This window comes from Anas platyrhynchos, chromosome 1 (assembly GCF_047663525.1).
Source record: "Anas platyrhynchos isolate ZD024472 breed Pekin duck chromosome 1, IASCAAS_PekinDuck_T2T, whole genome shotgun sequence".
Lineage (NCBI taxonomy): Eukaryota > Metazoa > Chordata > Aves > Anseriformes > Anatidae > Anas > Anas platyrhynchos.
In genome coordinates, this window is record NC_092587.1 from 15,885,050 (window position 1) to 15,901,038 (window position 15,989).

The 15,989-nt window shown below is 40.9% G+C and overlaps 1 protein-coding gene across 1 annotated transcript in view; it reads left to right on the top strand.

The window, feature by feature from the left end:
• The window catches only part of LOC101802279 (sucrase-isomaltase, intestinal), a 42,779-nt gene extending 26,790 nt beyond the window's left edge, over positions 1-15,989 (top strand). Inside the window, exons 10-17 of the mRNA XM_072033047.1 lie at positions 1,558-1,671; positions 1,784-1,900; positions 1,982-2,066; positions 5,780-5,897; positions 9,020-9,188; positions 9,729-9,845; positions 12,008-12,156; positions 15,860-15,989. Coding sequence (XP_071889148.1) covers positions 1,558-1,671; positions 1,784-1,900; positions 1,982-2,066; positions 5,780-5,897; positions 9,020-9,188; positions 9,729-9,845; positions 12,008-12,156; positions 15,860-15,989 — 999 coding nt within the window. The remainder of the gene's footprint in view (positions 1-1,557; positions 1,672-1,783; positions 1,901-1,981; positions 2,067-5,779; positions 5,898-9,019; positions 9,189-9,728; positions 9,846-12,007; positions 12,157-15,859) is intronic.

Below are 15,989 nucleotides of genomic sequence, written 5' to 3' on the forward strand. Positions count from 1 at the left end.
GGGCTGGGAGGGTTTTGTTCCCTTTAGGACATTGCTAAACCTGCATAATAGATTAGATTTATGCACTGGAATAACCTTTCAGCTGAAGGAAACAAGAAGTTTGGATCAGGAGTAGCTAATTAAGTTGACTTCTTCCAGCCTTCAAGTCCCTTGAGAGCCATCTTTTCCACAATTATAAGATAATTATTGAAGATGGACAGTTTTCTCTTTTCCAAAGCTGAACTATTCAACAAGTTAAAAACGTAATGGACACTTACACTCTTTAATTATGAAGCTGATGTTGGAGCTACGTAGTTAAAGCTGAACTCAATTTTGCATTTAAGGTGGGAATTAAGCAGGGGCTTTTATTTGGAAGAATATACTTTCTTCACAGGGGCTATAGCTGCCGTAGGGCTTACAAGTAAATCAGCAATTAATTTAGGTATTTAAATGAGCTTTAAAACATGCCCTTAAAGGAATTACCATTTGTGATAGTATATTTTTTGTCCTTACGTATAGCAGTTACACTTCTATCAGCTATTAATTAAAATTCATTTGAATTAGTGCATGAGATATAATGGCAGAATTATTTCAGTGGCATTACTCTCCATTGTGTGTCATAACTGAGAGTTTCTTTGTCTTAAGCAGAACCTGAGGGGATAACATTTTCTAAGAGAAAAGGGAAGAATTCCCTTCTTCTAAAATGGCTGCAACCTTCCTTTGTTCTAAACAGCGCAAGGCAGAGAGCTGCTCCCAATTAGGGGCGTACTGCCAAGCACACTAACCTCCTGTAGTCCCAGCTGGCTGCTGAGCAGAGTCGAACAGTACCTCTTCAGTGACATCTCAAAGTATTCCTGCCTTCAGGGCTTACTGACATGGTGGGCCAGTTCAGGCTCCTTTTCAATGAGCTCAGTGGCCACTGGTGGCTGACCTGGGGCAGGAAAACTGGTGTTGTCCATGCCACTGGCAGCGATGGGGCCGTGGTGAGTACCTCTGAGTGGTGATGGGGACAGGAGGGGTGAGCTGCAGGATGCACCTGCAGGGAACAGAGGAGTTTGGCCACTCTGGCTTCATGACTTGGGTTACTCACCACCAGGCTGTCATAAAACCTCCTCGTTCAACATCAGGTCTGAAGAGAGGGCTAACGAGGCTGAATGTGTCCCAACTTCAAGCCCGTTGGGTTGTTTTAGTTATACCAGAGGTGAGCTGCTGAAGCTAATGAAGCTGAAATGACGATTGTCTTGGAGGGAATCCAGAGCTGCCCAAGTTTAGTGACTTCAGAAGGGAGGAAATCAAAATTTGATGCCTCTTCAAAATCAGTTGAATATAGAAAGTCTCTTAAAAATAAACATGAGGGTATTTATTAATTTTACTTAATTATGCCTTATACAAAGGATATTCACAACATCTCTTTAACAACTTTTCCTAAATTTTTACGTGCTCTCAACTCTTGCTAAATTTTAGTGCCATTTTACTCCAGTGTTACTGCATCAAAGAACATCAAATTTTTCTAAAGCATAGAAATAGAAAAAATAACTTCTGAGATCTTGATAAAGGAAGTGTAATGACTGCTTTCAGGATCCTTTCATAAGTAAGGACGAAGAACCGGGAACTTACAAGCCATACGACCTTGGAGAGGAAATGGGAGTCTGGGTGAACAACTCTGACGGTGTGACTCCTGCTGTTGGAGAGGTTGGTTTACTAAATTCTCTTATTCTTTTGGTTAAATGGAGCTCCAAAGCGTTAAAGAAGCTGTGTAGCAGAAATAAGACAATAACCAGACATTTGTACCTGTGAACTCTAGGCCTGGCCTCCTGGACATTCAGTGTTTCCTGACTACACCAACCCCAGGACAGTTGAGTGGTGGACCCAGTTGTGTCTGGAGTTTAAGAATGTCCTTGACTATGACGGGATCTGGATTGTAAGTCTGATTACATATGCCTTCCCTTCTTTTCAAAAGAGTAAATAAGGGTTTTGACCTGTCTTACTCTCTTTATTAAAGGATATGAATGAACCATCTAATTTCTTAAGAGGCCAGTTTCCTGGATGTGCTGATAATGATATCAATAACCCTCCTTACATTCCTAGTAAGTAAAGTTTTCTTGACAATCTTTTTTTGAAAAAGGCGAATTCTTAGGTACATTTTCCATCTTCTCATTTTCCAAGTGTACAGTTACAGATTCATCCAGGACACAAATGTCTCAGCTTCAGTGGAGTACCAAGCATAAGAAACCTTCTGTCAGTGAGGCAGCCTTGTAAGAAGGCAAGAAAAATGGCCTTCCCTGCCATTCTCTGAGCAATGGGCCTGCACCATAGAAAGGGCAAAATACCTCTAGACTATAACTCAGATGCAGATTTATGGAAGGAGTAACTCTTCTGCTTTACCAGCATCACTGCTAGTCTCAGGGCTGGGCAGTCCCTGCCTTTTCTACAACTCACAACAAGTGAGTTGCCTCTTCCTGATTCCTTAATTCAAAATCTTTTCTTTCTCATAGGAAATAAATTTCCAGTCCCCTATTAGAAATTAGTTATAGGCTAAAAATAAGCTTTAAAGGCCCAAACCTATGGGAGGCTCTTAGGAATGGGAACACCTCTTCTAGTAGCAGGGTTAATGGCATGCTCATTCTCCCTCAGGAAGCCCTGAGTACTTACAATTAGTGCCAGTGCTCCTGGCAATTAATCCAGCCAACATTTCCCCAGGAAAGCCCTGCTGCCCAAGTAAGGCTAATATACAGCAGGAAGTTGAGGCATAAATGAATTATTGACAGTGAAATATTGGAAATGTCCCCTTTTTCCCTTCAGGCTCTTGTACTGTCATGTCAATTATTCATTTTATTTATTAAACCTCATTTCTCTTCAGTTTGAGTACATGAGAAGCTCAAACATAACGAAAGCGTGACATAAAATTATAAAAAGATATGTTAACTATTGAAACCAGAAGCAGAGCTTTAAATTAAGATTTAGATGTCCACTCTCATTATGGGAAAACTGTTGGTTGTAACTACAGTATACTAACACTGTGGGTACAGACACAGACCAGACTTTCTGGGACAAGAGGGAATAGCCTCCAGTTGCACCAGCAGACTTTCAGGTTGGCAATTAGGAGAAATTTTGTCTCAGAAATAGTAGCTAGACATTGGGACAGGTTGCCTAGCAAGATGGTGGAGTCACTGTCCCTGGGGGTGTTCAAGGAAAAGTTGGACATGCTGATTAGGGACATGGTTTAGTGGGTGACGTTGGTGGTGGGGGATGGTTGGACCAGATGATCTTTCCAACCTTAATGACTCTATGATTCTATGATTTCCACCCCTGCCTTAGGTTCCCCCTATTTTTGCCAGCATTCAGAGCTGCAAAAAGAGGTGTAAGCCTTTGGGTAAGAGGACTGAAACAGCAGAGCTCCCTTCACCCTTACAAATAAAGGAGTGAGGGATGGACCCACAAAGAGTCTCCTGAGCTGTGAAACAGCTTTGTGACACCTAGCATTGAAGTCTGAGCTCTTTTAGAGGAACTTATCAGACCTAGAGACATAGATATCTAAGTGATGTGTAAGAACAATGGGGAATGCAGAAGACAGAGGTGTGTTTTGAGCCCAGTTTCTCTTCGGCTTGCCCATTCTTGTGCGAAGGTTCTCCTTCCACTTGCAGCTTGTGGTGTTGGTCTCTCTGTTGCAGGCAGGATTCTAAGGCTTCTCTTCCAAGGTGCAGTAGAGCTGGTACCCAATGTTTTCACCCCGTGTTTCAGAGCTTTCTATTATATTCCACATTATGCCAGCAATGTGCATGCCCTTGGCTGTCTGAGCCCCTAGCTGGTGTAGGTGTGAGGTCGGACCTAAGGAGCCCAGTCCAACAAGCCAGGACCTCCCTGGGGTCAGCATGGTTTTGGGGGCTCACTCTTGTCATGGGCACCTGAGTCCATACGAGTTTCACTCTTAATACCTCAGGTGTTTGGCAATGTAGCCTTCAGACTCCTTACCTAAACCATAACCATGATTACTTGTACCTGTGGTTTGACCTTCTAAAAATAGATATCCTTCAAATCAATTTTCTATAAACCACTTTTACACTTGAGATTACTATACACACTGTAAAATAATCGGTATTGCTGATGCAGAATGCAAAATATTCAGAATATGAAAGAAGCATGAAAGCATGATTCATGTGGCTGTGTTTGCTTTCATATTCCACCTTAATTTTACAGGGCTAATAATTAAGTGTCACTGGGACAGTAAGTGTAACTTTTCCCAGAACTCTAGTGTCTTCTTTAAAGCTGTACCAGTCAGGGTTGCTTGGAAATTGCCTATAAATGAAGCTATTTCTGAAGCAGATCAACAGCACTGGAGTCTTTGTGTCTAAAGATCCAAAGACAGGGGTGCCAGCTCTGGTGGCCCAGCAGAGCAGACAGGTTAATGGGGTTTCAGGTACAGAGAAATGCACTTTGTAGTCATGAACTGCAAACACACTGCAAAGTGTGATTAGGCATTGAGGTTGCTTGCTCATGAAGAAATATTTACCATAGTGCATGCACCCAATTAAGCATGAAGAAGAGAAATATTTGACAGTCTGTCTTTTTCTCTCTCTCCTTTTTTTTTTTTTTTTTTTTTTTTTTTTGTGGTGGGGAGGATTTCATAACATTCATTTCCACCTCTAAAAATAAATCCATTGTATAACCCAAATACCTGACCTGTCTAATTCCTGCCGAATTGCACATGGCAATTTCATGAAAGCCAGCTGCAGAGAACAAGAATCACATTTTTCCCACACCAAATGGGTCTTGCCAGCATCTCCTTAATGGGGGATCAAAGACCAGGCAGCACCTGTGCAGGCAATTCTGACTGCTTCCCCTTGGCTCAGCTGAACCAGAGCTGTGCCAGCGAGGTCAGGGCTGCTCCCAGCCATTACTGAAGGCAAAAATCTGTCACTGCCTCCACTGCTGTGATCTGCTGATGGAAGGAGTTATCGCATAACCCATCTGCATGCGAATAGACCCATTATGATCTTTCCTTGCTCTCTTCTGTGCAGCATATCGGGTCATAGCAGGTGGCCTGCTAAGGACTGCTGCATCTGATGCATTTTCCTCCCCTGTGCACCTCTGATGCTCCCTGCTTGCTTCTGGCGATGCTGCCTGGGGCTGTGCCATCGGCCCTGCTGCCTTTTAAGTCTCAGGTTCCTCAGGGGATGAAAGGGGTCAGGCTTGATTAAGTATGGGTGTTGCCACTGTGGGGCAGAGTCATGCTGCCTAACTGTGTCTGCATCTCAGTGGTCCACAAATCTAGGTCTTATGATTTCACACAAATATAAAAGTTCCCTAGGCATCCAAATTTCTGTGTTGTTTTTGTTTGTTTGTTTGTTTGTTGGTTGCTTGCTTGCTTTTTGTTTATTTTTATTTTTATTTCTGTTTTTGTTTGTTTGGTTTGCTTTTCTTGCAACATTTTCACTCTTAAGTAAAATTTGTCACTATGTAGAAGAATGTGTGTGTATATTCTTAATTTAGCATGCAGAAGTTTTCTCTGTGGCTAATGCTGAATATACAATCACTGTACAGATGTTCTGTATTACTGGACAGAAAGCATGAACCTCATTAGCAGGGTTTACTCAGTTCCCTCACCCTCCTGAGGACACATGTGCCTGTCTGCAGGAAGGTATTCACAACTACGTGCTAACCTCTAACCAGTGCAGATCCTGCAGTTCTTCTGCCTTTTCTCTTTCCAAATCCTTTAGTGTTTTCTCTCCCAGATGAGTAAAATCATGAAGAGATTGGAAATCTGATGCATATAACTTTACAACATTTTTGTCCTTCTCAGGCATTTCTGATCGTTCCCTGGCTCAAAAGACGCTGTGCCCCGATTCCAAGACTTACCTGGGAGAGCACTACAACACCCACTCCCTCTTTGGCTGGTCACAGACTGAACCAACTTTCCAGTGAGTTTTCTAATTATTTCCACATGCAGATTTCAGGTGACTGGAATGCATTTTAAAAGCAGCTGAGGTACTTGGGAAACCTGCAACGGTATCTCGTAAGAAGCAGGCACGTTTCACTTTGCTGTTTGTCATTGAGTAAGAACAATTTCAAGGAAAGACTCTTGGCAGAGGAAGCACAGCCTTTTCCAATTTTCTTTTTCTCAGCTAAAATCAGGGTCTGCTTGTAGGGCTTAACGCTTCAACTGCTGCTTTCGTACAGCCAGAGCAAGTTGTTCCCACCCTGCGTTAGAGCTGCTCTCATACCAAAGCAGCCTTGTGTGGCACCAGGGGAATTTCTCCATCCCCTCGCTACCGGAGGAGCTTGCATGACTGCCAGGGAAGGATCCGTACTCAGCTGCCTGGCTGCTGCTGGAGCTGCCTCTGGTTTGCTGGCAGGCAGCATTTTGGCCTGGGGCTCTGTGGGTGCAGGAGGGCTGAGCTGCATTGCAGTAGGTTTGCTGTCGGCTACTGGAAAGCTGTCCCTTAGCAGCTGGGAAGATCTCAAAATGAGCCTACGCAGGCAGGCGCTGCTGCTGTCAGGCTAGAGTGACAGTGGAAAGCTACTGTTTGATTAAATCAAATGGGCAAATCACGAGTTTTCCAGCAGAGAGCGAAGACATGGATATGTTTAATGCCGCAATGCAAGTGCCAAAGCAGGGGTCCTTGTGCTGGCTTATTTTAGCATTAAGCATGCATTTTCACCAGTTGTACATCCAGGGGAGTTGGCTAAGTGAGCCTATTTAAGGTGTTGATGCACTTGCAGCTCTGTGCCAAGCCTGGGGGAAGGGAGGCACTGGGAAAAAGCCAGAAGCAGTCTGCTAGCTCCTGTGTGCTGGTCTGAAGAGCAGCCCAGCTTTCCAGAGTCAGGCAGAAAGCCCTTGAGCCCTCACCCTTGCTGACTGCCCAGCCCAGCCAAGATGCGTGGGACAGAGAAAGATTTTTGGACTTCAGCACCCTGACCTCCACTAAGATCCTCTCACCACAGGAGACTCCACCAAGGTTACATTTCGTCCTCCCCCAAGGTGGTGAACCTTCCCTGTCCCTGTCCTGCTTATTTTGCTCAGCCAAACTTGCAGAGTCCTTCAGGGCTGGAGAACACCACCAAAAACACCAGCAGAGGCAGGATTTGCTGCAGAGCTGGGGAATTTGATGAAGAATTTTTCATACATATTCATTTGTGTTTCTTAAATGCATTTCTTTTCAAGGCTGCTTGTATACCATTTCTGCATCTGCTCTTCACAAATAATATAATAAATTAAATTACTGATGGGAATATTTAGCAAACCAGCATCAATTGTAGGGTATGGGCTGAAAACAAATGACAAGTTCATAATCGCATACAAAACAATTCCAAGAATTATGCTAATGAAGCTAGAGAATAGGAAATGTGTCATCTGACCCATGTATGCAGTCAAATGGCTTGAATTTGGGCATGGTGAACTAGCAACAATCAGCTTGTACATAGCTTGAGGCCAAGAACTATTCACACATAATATTCTGTAAATAATTTCAGTCAACAAATACATTTGAGAACATTAGGACCAGTTCAGCAATGATTCATAATAGACTGAAATTTATTCAATAAATTATTTGTTGCAAATTGTTTGTGCAGCTCTGGATCACAGTTGAGTTGATCCAATATTGCCCTCATTAGCACCTCCATTTGCAAACAGAGCCAAACTTGTGCTGCACAGCCAGAGGAAAGAATGCATATGCAGAATATCCATGAAAAGTTTCAGGAAAAAGAGATTCCTGTCCCTGAAGTGCTCAAAAATGTCATTTAAACACACAACGGAGAATCTTGTGCAGTTTTGGGGCTCAGTAGTGCCCCTACATGACAGCACCAAGCAGGTCCTGTGTGGTTCAAGAACTGCACCTCTTGCTGCATACGACCAGTGTGTTTAGGCATGTATGAAAGACATTGAGTTGTTGTTGTTGGTGGTGGTTGGTTGTTTTGTTGGGTTGGTGATTGAATTGGTTGTTTTTTTTTGGTTGAAAGCAAGTGTTGAAGCATTTTAAAGGCTCTGTGCCAATACAGAACCAATGCTGAACGTTGGCCATTACAAGTATGAGTGAAAGAGCTCTTGCACAGATCTCATTAAGGGAGAAGGAGGTGGGTGGTGGACAGCATGGTTTATATTTCAGGCTAAGATTTCCTAGAGAATCTATGGAGTTTTATTGCCCAAATCCTATTAAAGTAAAATTGAACCTGTGCTCCAGCAATCTATAATGCTGTAATATGTAATCCCTTCCAGAGATTATTCTATGTTGAGGAACTTTGTAATAGATTTGTTAATAAGGCATATTACATCTCCTTGATTTTCTGGTGGTGCAGCAAAATTATTTCCAAAAGGAAAGGAAAAATTCATTACACCACTAATTCTGTAATGAAACCTCATAAATCAAACAATGACAGGAAATCAGACAAAATACTATGGGAAAGGGGTGACATTTTGAAAGATTGCGTTTGCTTTCTGTATTGACTTTTTAAAAAGACTTTAAAATGTTGATGTTATTTCTCTCTCTCTCTCTTTCTCTCTCTCTTTCTTTCTCTCTCTCTCTCTCTCTCTTTCTCTCTTTTTTTCTTCTTTTCCCTAACTTTCAGTCCAGGATATTAGGACTTTTTTATTTTTTATTTTTTATTTTTTTTTTTTTTTTATTTGCCAATAAAAACGTCTAGACAAATCTAACTATATATATATATATTATGCTTGCTTTTAGGAAATGATAGGACACTAAATTAAATGAACTAACGTAGAAAGGATTTTCTATTTTGAATGTTTACTTTGAGACAGTGTTAATAATAAAATAAAAGCAAATTAGCTTTTCAGAAAACTAGAAATACCTGAAACAAACTGTTTTGGGGATCATATAGATTTTAGTTGTTTACTTTGGCCACTGAGTAAAATTTTCCATTATTTATAGTTTTGGAGCCATGTTTTCACATGGCCCAGACCACAGTAATAATTGTTTCAAGGATAACACCGTCCAAGATAAAGCTGTGCTGGAAAGCTCAGTCTGATCTTATGACTCTTTTGTTTACCACTCCTATTTTTAATGATCTTGTTGCAATTTTTTTGCAGTGCTGCCCAGCAGGCAACTGGCAAGCGGGCGTTTGTCCTGAGTCGGTCTACTTTCGTCGGCAGCGGGAAGCACGGGGGTCACTGGCTGGGCGACAACTTCTCCCAGTGGAAGGACATGCACTACTCTATCATTGGCATGCTGGAATTCAACCTCTTTGGCATGCCCTATGTGAGTCTGAAGTCCTTCGGGCAATTGCTGGCTCATACCCGATATCACTTTAAATTAAGTCAAATGTTTTCTGCAATAAGCTGCTTGAGATGGCTAGCAGTAATGGCCTGTACGGAGTAGGGAATTGCAGATTAAAAAAAACTAAATGTCATCAATCTTGGCTGGCTAAAGAGAAACAAAAATAGCACTGCCAACTTCAGATTAAATCACTGCGTGCCACCCCAAACAGATCTCTTTATATTACGTGTTTTATGATTTGAGGTCCCTCTGTAAGTTTCAGATTTTGCAAGCTGGTATGCAGGATTTGTGTAATTATTGAAATATGTTCACATCTTCCACAGTGATTTTAATGTTCTAGGAGCCAATAAAATCTCCACCCCAGCAAAATTATTATTACTGTACCCTGGAACATTCTTATAAAGTCATCAGAAACTGGTATCTCTTTCCAAAATTTATATTTATTAGCAATCTTTTGTGGTTTATCATTTTTGGGCCAGAGCAACGATTGCAAACATTTATGTTATGATGTTTTCTCTCCAGATTGGTGCTGACATCTGTGGGTTTAACTACAACACTACCTATGAACTCTGCTTGCGCTGGATGCAGCTTGGCTCTTTCTACCCATTTTCCAGAAACCACAATGCAGAGGGAAACATGGTAAGTAAATGAAGTTATGCAGAGCTGTGCTCTATGATTACTGTACTGACAATGGTGATTTGCATTACTTCCTCATAAATTAACCTGCCATTCTTGGGAAAGCTTGAGCAGGTGATAGGGAATGATGTACTGAGAGCAGGAATTATGCTGTGAAGTGTAAATTTTTCCCATCTGTAAGGGAAAAATGGCTTAGAAACTGAAAAACATATAGTATCTAACATCTGCAAGTCCTGCAGAGGTTAGACTTATCCTCTCCGTCTTTTATCTGCTGAAGCCCAGGTTTTACATAAGAGCCAGTGAGTGCCAGTACATCTGCTTGCTCACTGGCTAACTTCAATTTTCATTTCAGTACCACTGCAACTTTAATAGTTATTACACAGAAGGGGAGAGAGGGCATTATACACTAAACTTGCCATCTAAAAGTGAGTTTTAGACAAACGCCACAGTTAGAAACTCCAGACAAGCACGTGAGGAGTCCAAGGACAGCCAGCGACAGTGACAGCACCGTCGGCCAAGGAGAAACAGAGCCAATGAGCCCATGAGCAAGATGAAAAAGTGCGGCCTTAGATCAGAGCCATGTGTTGGCTTCAACTTATCATATAGTCCTTTCAAGACTTATCCTAGATAGAAGGATCACGTTGTTCCTAACTACAGTCACTGTGAAGGTCTTGCAGCCTTTGTAAGCACACTGTGTTATCTGCAGCAATGATGAAAAGGTTCTGCTAGTTCAATAACTGCTTTTTTTTTTTGTTTGTTTCTCTTTGCTTTGTTTTCTTTCTTCTGTAAAGTGATCTGTGCAGTGCCTGAGATCAGGTTGTTAGCTAACCTTCAATTTTCTGTACAGTTATGTCATCAAAATGTTGCAGCATTTACATTCCTCAAAGAGACCTCTTCCTCTGCATGAAAGTATCGTGGACATCCAGAAACAGGGCAAAAGCAGGAATAATAAGCTATTGTGCTGGCATTAAGAAACTCAGGATTTACCCTATAGTCTATAATAATACCTGAGGTATTCTGGTATTTCTCTTGAGGAGAGCAAATGGCTATGGGGTTTAGGTGCTGCTGTTGATAAATATTTTCTATTTACCTCTGTTCCATAAAATTAGAGATCTCTTATTTTTATAGGCTCACTTGGCCCGTTGGGCATGCAAATGGGTCTGATCAGGGTGAGCAGGTATTATTAACATACACGCAATTTAATAGGCAGGAAAAGGACAGGAGCTGCAACTCAGCCGTGACTGAATGACAGAAGTAGCAGAAGATGCATTGGGTTTTATTGGACCACTTAAACCCATTTAAAACATCGTGTTCCCTGCCAGAAATGAACAAGGCATTTTGGGTGACTCAGCATCACCTAACAAGTCTCTTTTGTTTTTCTTTTTTTCCTGAACTTAGGCAATATTTGTACAGTGTCAGACTTAAACTGATAAAAATACAGTGCAGTTTTTGAAATAACAGATGGATGCTTCAGACCTCAGAGCCAGCAGGAAAGATTATTCTGATGTAAACATAATAGTGAAGAAACTTCACTTAAGTATTGAGTTTAATTAATATTAAGTTTAGTGTTAAAATAAAATCTAAAGTAGCCACCTTGCATAATCCACTGGGGATTTCAAATGGTTTAATTAATACATTTTTTTTTTCACTGAAAAGCACCAGATAGTATAAAAAGCTTTGTTACTTCTGTTCCTTTTATGTTTCATTATCCTTGGAATTCATCACAAATTCTTTGATTTTAATGAGAAAACTGAGTCTTACGGCAGAATTTTGTGAAGGTGGAAGGCAGCCAGGCGCCTTGTTGGTGGGCTTATTTTAGTGCTGGAGAAGTTGAGCTGGGAGGGATCAAAGGACACACCTTGTGGGACTGGGAGACACACTCCCACTTTACACTCTTGGCCAAAAATAAGTATAAAAATAACAATGCTTTTGCCTTTGTTGGAGTTTGTTGGTCTTCCCTTTTTCCTCTGTTTTGCCTTCTCTGTCCCAGAGGGCAGATGTGGTTCTTAACACATCTTCTAGTTCACAAATCAGTACTTTTTCTACATAAACATTCACTTCCATGGGATTATGCCAGCAACAGCTTTCCTTAGGTTGCACACAGGTTTCTCTGTTGAATTTGTATCCATCGTTATAATGCTCAGTGCAAAGCTTTTACTCAACAGGAGCAAGACCCAGCATTTTTTGGAGAAGAATTTGCCAAGATATCTCGAGCTACACTCCGGATCAGATACTCCCTTCTGCCATACCTCTACACCTTGTTCTACGAGTCTCATGTTCATGGCAACACAGTGGTACGATCACTGATGCACGAGTAAGTTCAGCGACTCTCTTTTTATTGTTTTATTCAAAGAAGTAGTTGAGCTTCTGTGTACAAACTAGTTGACATCTGCCTGAAAATAGTTATAGTAATATCATTGCATGCTTGCTCTTAAAAAGAGCAGTTCTACATTGAAGTCAAATCAAAATATATACAACAAAACTAACTTTATATATATGACATGGATATATATTAAATGTAGCCTGTATTTGTTTCTAGTGAAAAAGGAGCTAAGCAAGGAGAATTCTCAACATTTCTTGGTTTAGGCAAATATGCAATCCTTTCTTTTAAACATAAGAGTCACATACCTGTATTTTTTGTATTTGAATTAAATCTATGAAATCTGTATTCTGGCCCAGAATATCAAGAAGGCCTCATACAGAGAAGGCTCCATTTTCCAATCATCCATGGCATTTGCATTTTCCAATTTAGCACTTGCATCTGCATGCTATGTATGAAACCTACATCTGTGCCACAAATTGCATAGAGAAAATGGGGACAGAGATGTTCGAGTGTAGAAGCAGGTGCAAAGAGAAGATTAATAAACACAGACTGAGAAAACCCTCGGAAAATGTGACCTCAGATTTTTTTAACAGCTTTTTTTTTTTTTTTTTTTCTCCTTCCCTGTTTGGAAGAAGTAGGAATCAAAGCAAGGTCTAGTTTCCCTTTCAGCACATTTAATTAGCTTTTACCTGCTTTTGGTGAATTTTCTATTTCAGAATACTTTGTAGAAAGATGTGAGCAAAAGGAGAGCAAATAATGCACGTGAAAGGCTATTGCCCAAAGCTCTGGCACAATTTAGCCTCATTGGTGCAGGTTACGTCCTGGACTGTTTAATGTTCTTTTTCCCTTTAGGTTAAAAACGTTTTGGTTAAAGGGTAAGGCATTTTTGCAAATTAAACTGAGATTAAACTAAAGTGCAGAACATGCTAATACAAAATGGTTATGCACAAAATCTATTTTGCCTACTCAGTGTAATGGCTAACTGATTAATTTTAAAGGTGATATCCTTCCTCTTCCGACTCTGCTACTTTATTCAACAGGGTAACATTCGGAGAAGTGTTATAGGTACTCATGTCTTACAAGGGGTTTTACGCAATTTTAGTGTTTATTTTAGCAGTATTTTCAGTTAATCAGATTTATGTGAATATTGGAAATGACCAAGTTACTTTGGGCATTAATGTTCGCTAACCTCTGCTAATATCAAACGATTTCGGTGATGTTAAGGCTGTCTGTCTGTCCACTCACAATATATTTTATCTCTACTCTTTTGTGGCATATCTACATTAAGAAATTTCTGAGTTTGCTTTGATTTCAGTTCTCGAGTAGTCTCAGATGCACCAGCTGAGACTCCTGTTGGGTGAAACTAAGTCAAAAGGTGCACTCCTGCCATTAATTGGAAGTTAGCTAGGATTTCTGGAAATAAAACCTCTAAAATGCAGGTAGGCAGTGAGATCAGGAGATCAGCATAAGCTGGTTTACTACCCAGGTCCCATCCTAGTGGGCACATCACTTGCTAATGTTGCCATAGCTAGATGCTAAAATTGCTTTAAAATATTTAATATGATTACTTATTTCTGGTCACTATTGTTACTTAGTGAGTTTTTCTTACTATTTCTAATTAATGCTCCTCTGTTTAGTGTGGCTGCTCAAGTAACGAATGTCACCTAGATGCTAACAAAGGGAGAAATGTGGGGTTTAGAGAAAGACAACCGAAACAGAGTTTTTGAGGTCCAGGTGATGGAATTTTATATAAAATCTTTCTCTTCCTTGTAACAAACACCAAGCTAAAAAACTGCTCTAGCTTTTCAGGTGAAGCTGTTAAGGGTTCACAAACCTCACCACGAAAACAACTGCAGCTGGGCAGGGAGTCTCCAAGCAATACCTGCTTCATGTGGTCATTTCAGATTTCTCATTTCATTTCAAATGTTTAGGTGCTCATTTCAAACAACGAACAAGAACAGCATCCCAGGAGGTGCCTATATGTCTTTTAAGTGTCTCACGCAGAGGCTTTCACTCAGTGAAACAGACGCTGGTAGCCTGGCTGTCCAAAAAGACCTGGGGGTGGTAATCCATTACTGCGCTCCTGGGGGGAAAAGCTCTGCTTAATAGCCTACTGGGGGAAAATAAGACAGCAGAGAGGCTACTGCCTAACCATAGGAAGCATGTAGATGGAGTGAGGCGTATTTCATAGATCACAACTATGCTGTGCTTAATGGCTTATGTTTTCAAAATGGGAAAATTCATTTGTTTGCTGAATGTGTGCTCATGGTTGCTGTAATTGAAAAAGGAAATAGTGCTTAGTTAGATGGTGAGATGCTCGTTTCCAAGTGCAAGTAAGATGATCAGCTTCTCTGTTGTCATCATTTCTTAATCATTTTTTTCTCCTGAAATCTCCCACTACATAGTGTTGAAATAATACTCTAATTTTATTACAGTGAAATTAAAAATAGAGAGAAATTGTTTAGAGGACAAAAAACTAACAAATTATATTTCAAAATCTGAAAACCAGGGAATTCATCAAAAGACCCAGCACACTGAAAATATTTACAAAGAATTATGTTGAAATGCAATAATGCCCAAGATTAAAGTGTACAAAAGAGCTACTGTTTTGGCTAGAAAAGAGCTACTATTTTGTTTAGAAAACCAAACACTGAAAATACATCTTTTAATGTATTTTTGTGTATTTTGTGTATTTTTAATGTATTTTTGCCTATTTTGGCTACCCCTACCAAGCATATAGGGTGTCAGAGCAGGCACTGACACTGAGCCACTCGGCTCCATAAAATAAAAACCTGCCTTTAGGCAGGGGCAGCTGCAAGGTGTTGAGCAGCCTCAGTTAAACAGAACACAGCAAATAAACTTTGGAACGGATTATTCTCTGAGGACATAGGAATTCTACATTAATGTGCAACAGCCAGTGTGAATTTGTCAAAAGCAAATTATGATTGCCTTTTTGGATGAGGCAACAGGGCTATTGAGTGGGAAAGGGAGGAAAGCAGGAGGTACAATGCTGATTTTAGGAGGACTTGAGCCACTGCTCTATGTGGCACCCTTATAAGCTAACTTGGGAATGATGATCTGTATGGATGTCCTAGGAGATAGGCTTACAAATGGCTGGAAGCCTGTTCAGATTCTCAGAGATTTTATGTCGTATGAGTTGAGGTTCCTAAGAGGGGGGAGGATGTCTCCTTTTTGCCTGGGGCTTGTCAGTATTTTCATTAGCTGATGCAGGATGCAATAGAGAGCTCATCCCAGGCTGGCAGATGACCCTGGGTGAATGGGATTGCAAATGCATGTCTGGAGGATATGATCAGAATCAGAATGATCTTAATGCATTGAATAAAAGGGACTGAAATCTGTAAGGTGCCACTCAGGCAAAGCAGCTACAAAGTGCAATGCATATGAGGGTTGCTTGGTGTTTGTTCTGCAAAGGATTTCTAATGCAAACCTGTGAAGGGTGTAGGAAGCCATATCACAGAATCACAGAATCTGCCAGAGCACGGCAGTGTTACTGTAATTTCTGAATCTCTGTCCAGCTTTTGGCACTCCCTTGGCTGGGTGAAATATGTGGTGGTGGTGAAGGACACATTAAGGAAGCATTAAGGAATTTCTTGTGGCAGCAAGTAATGTAGAAATATTCTGCAAGTTCTATAAAAATGTGAATTAACGCTGTGTACCTCACTTCCCGTGCTAGATTTACCTCTGATCAGCAGAGTCGTGGAATAGATACTGCCTTCCTTTGGGGACCTGCATTTATGGTTGCTCCTGTTCTTGAAGAGGCAAGTACTGCAATTAAAAAACGCCATCATACCGGAATAAAATAA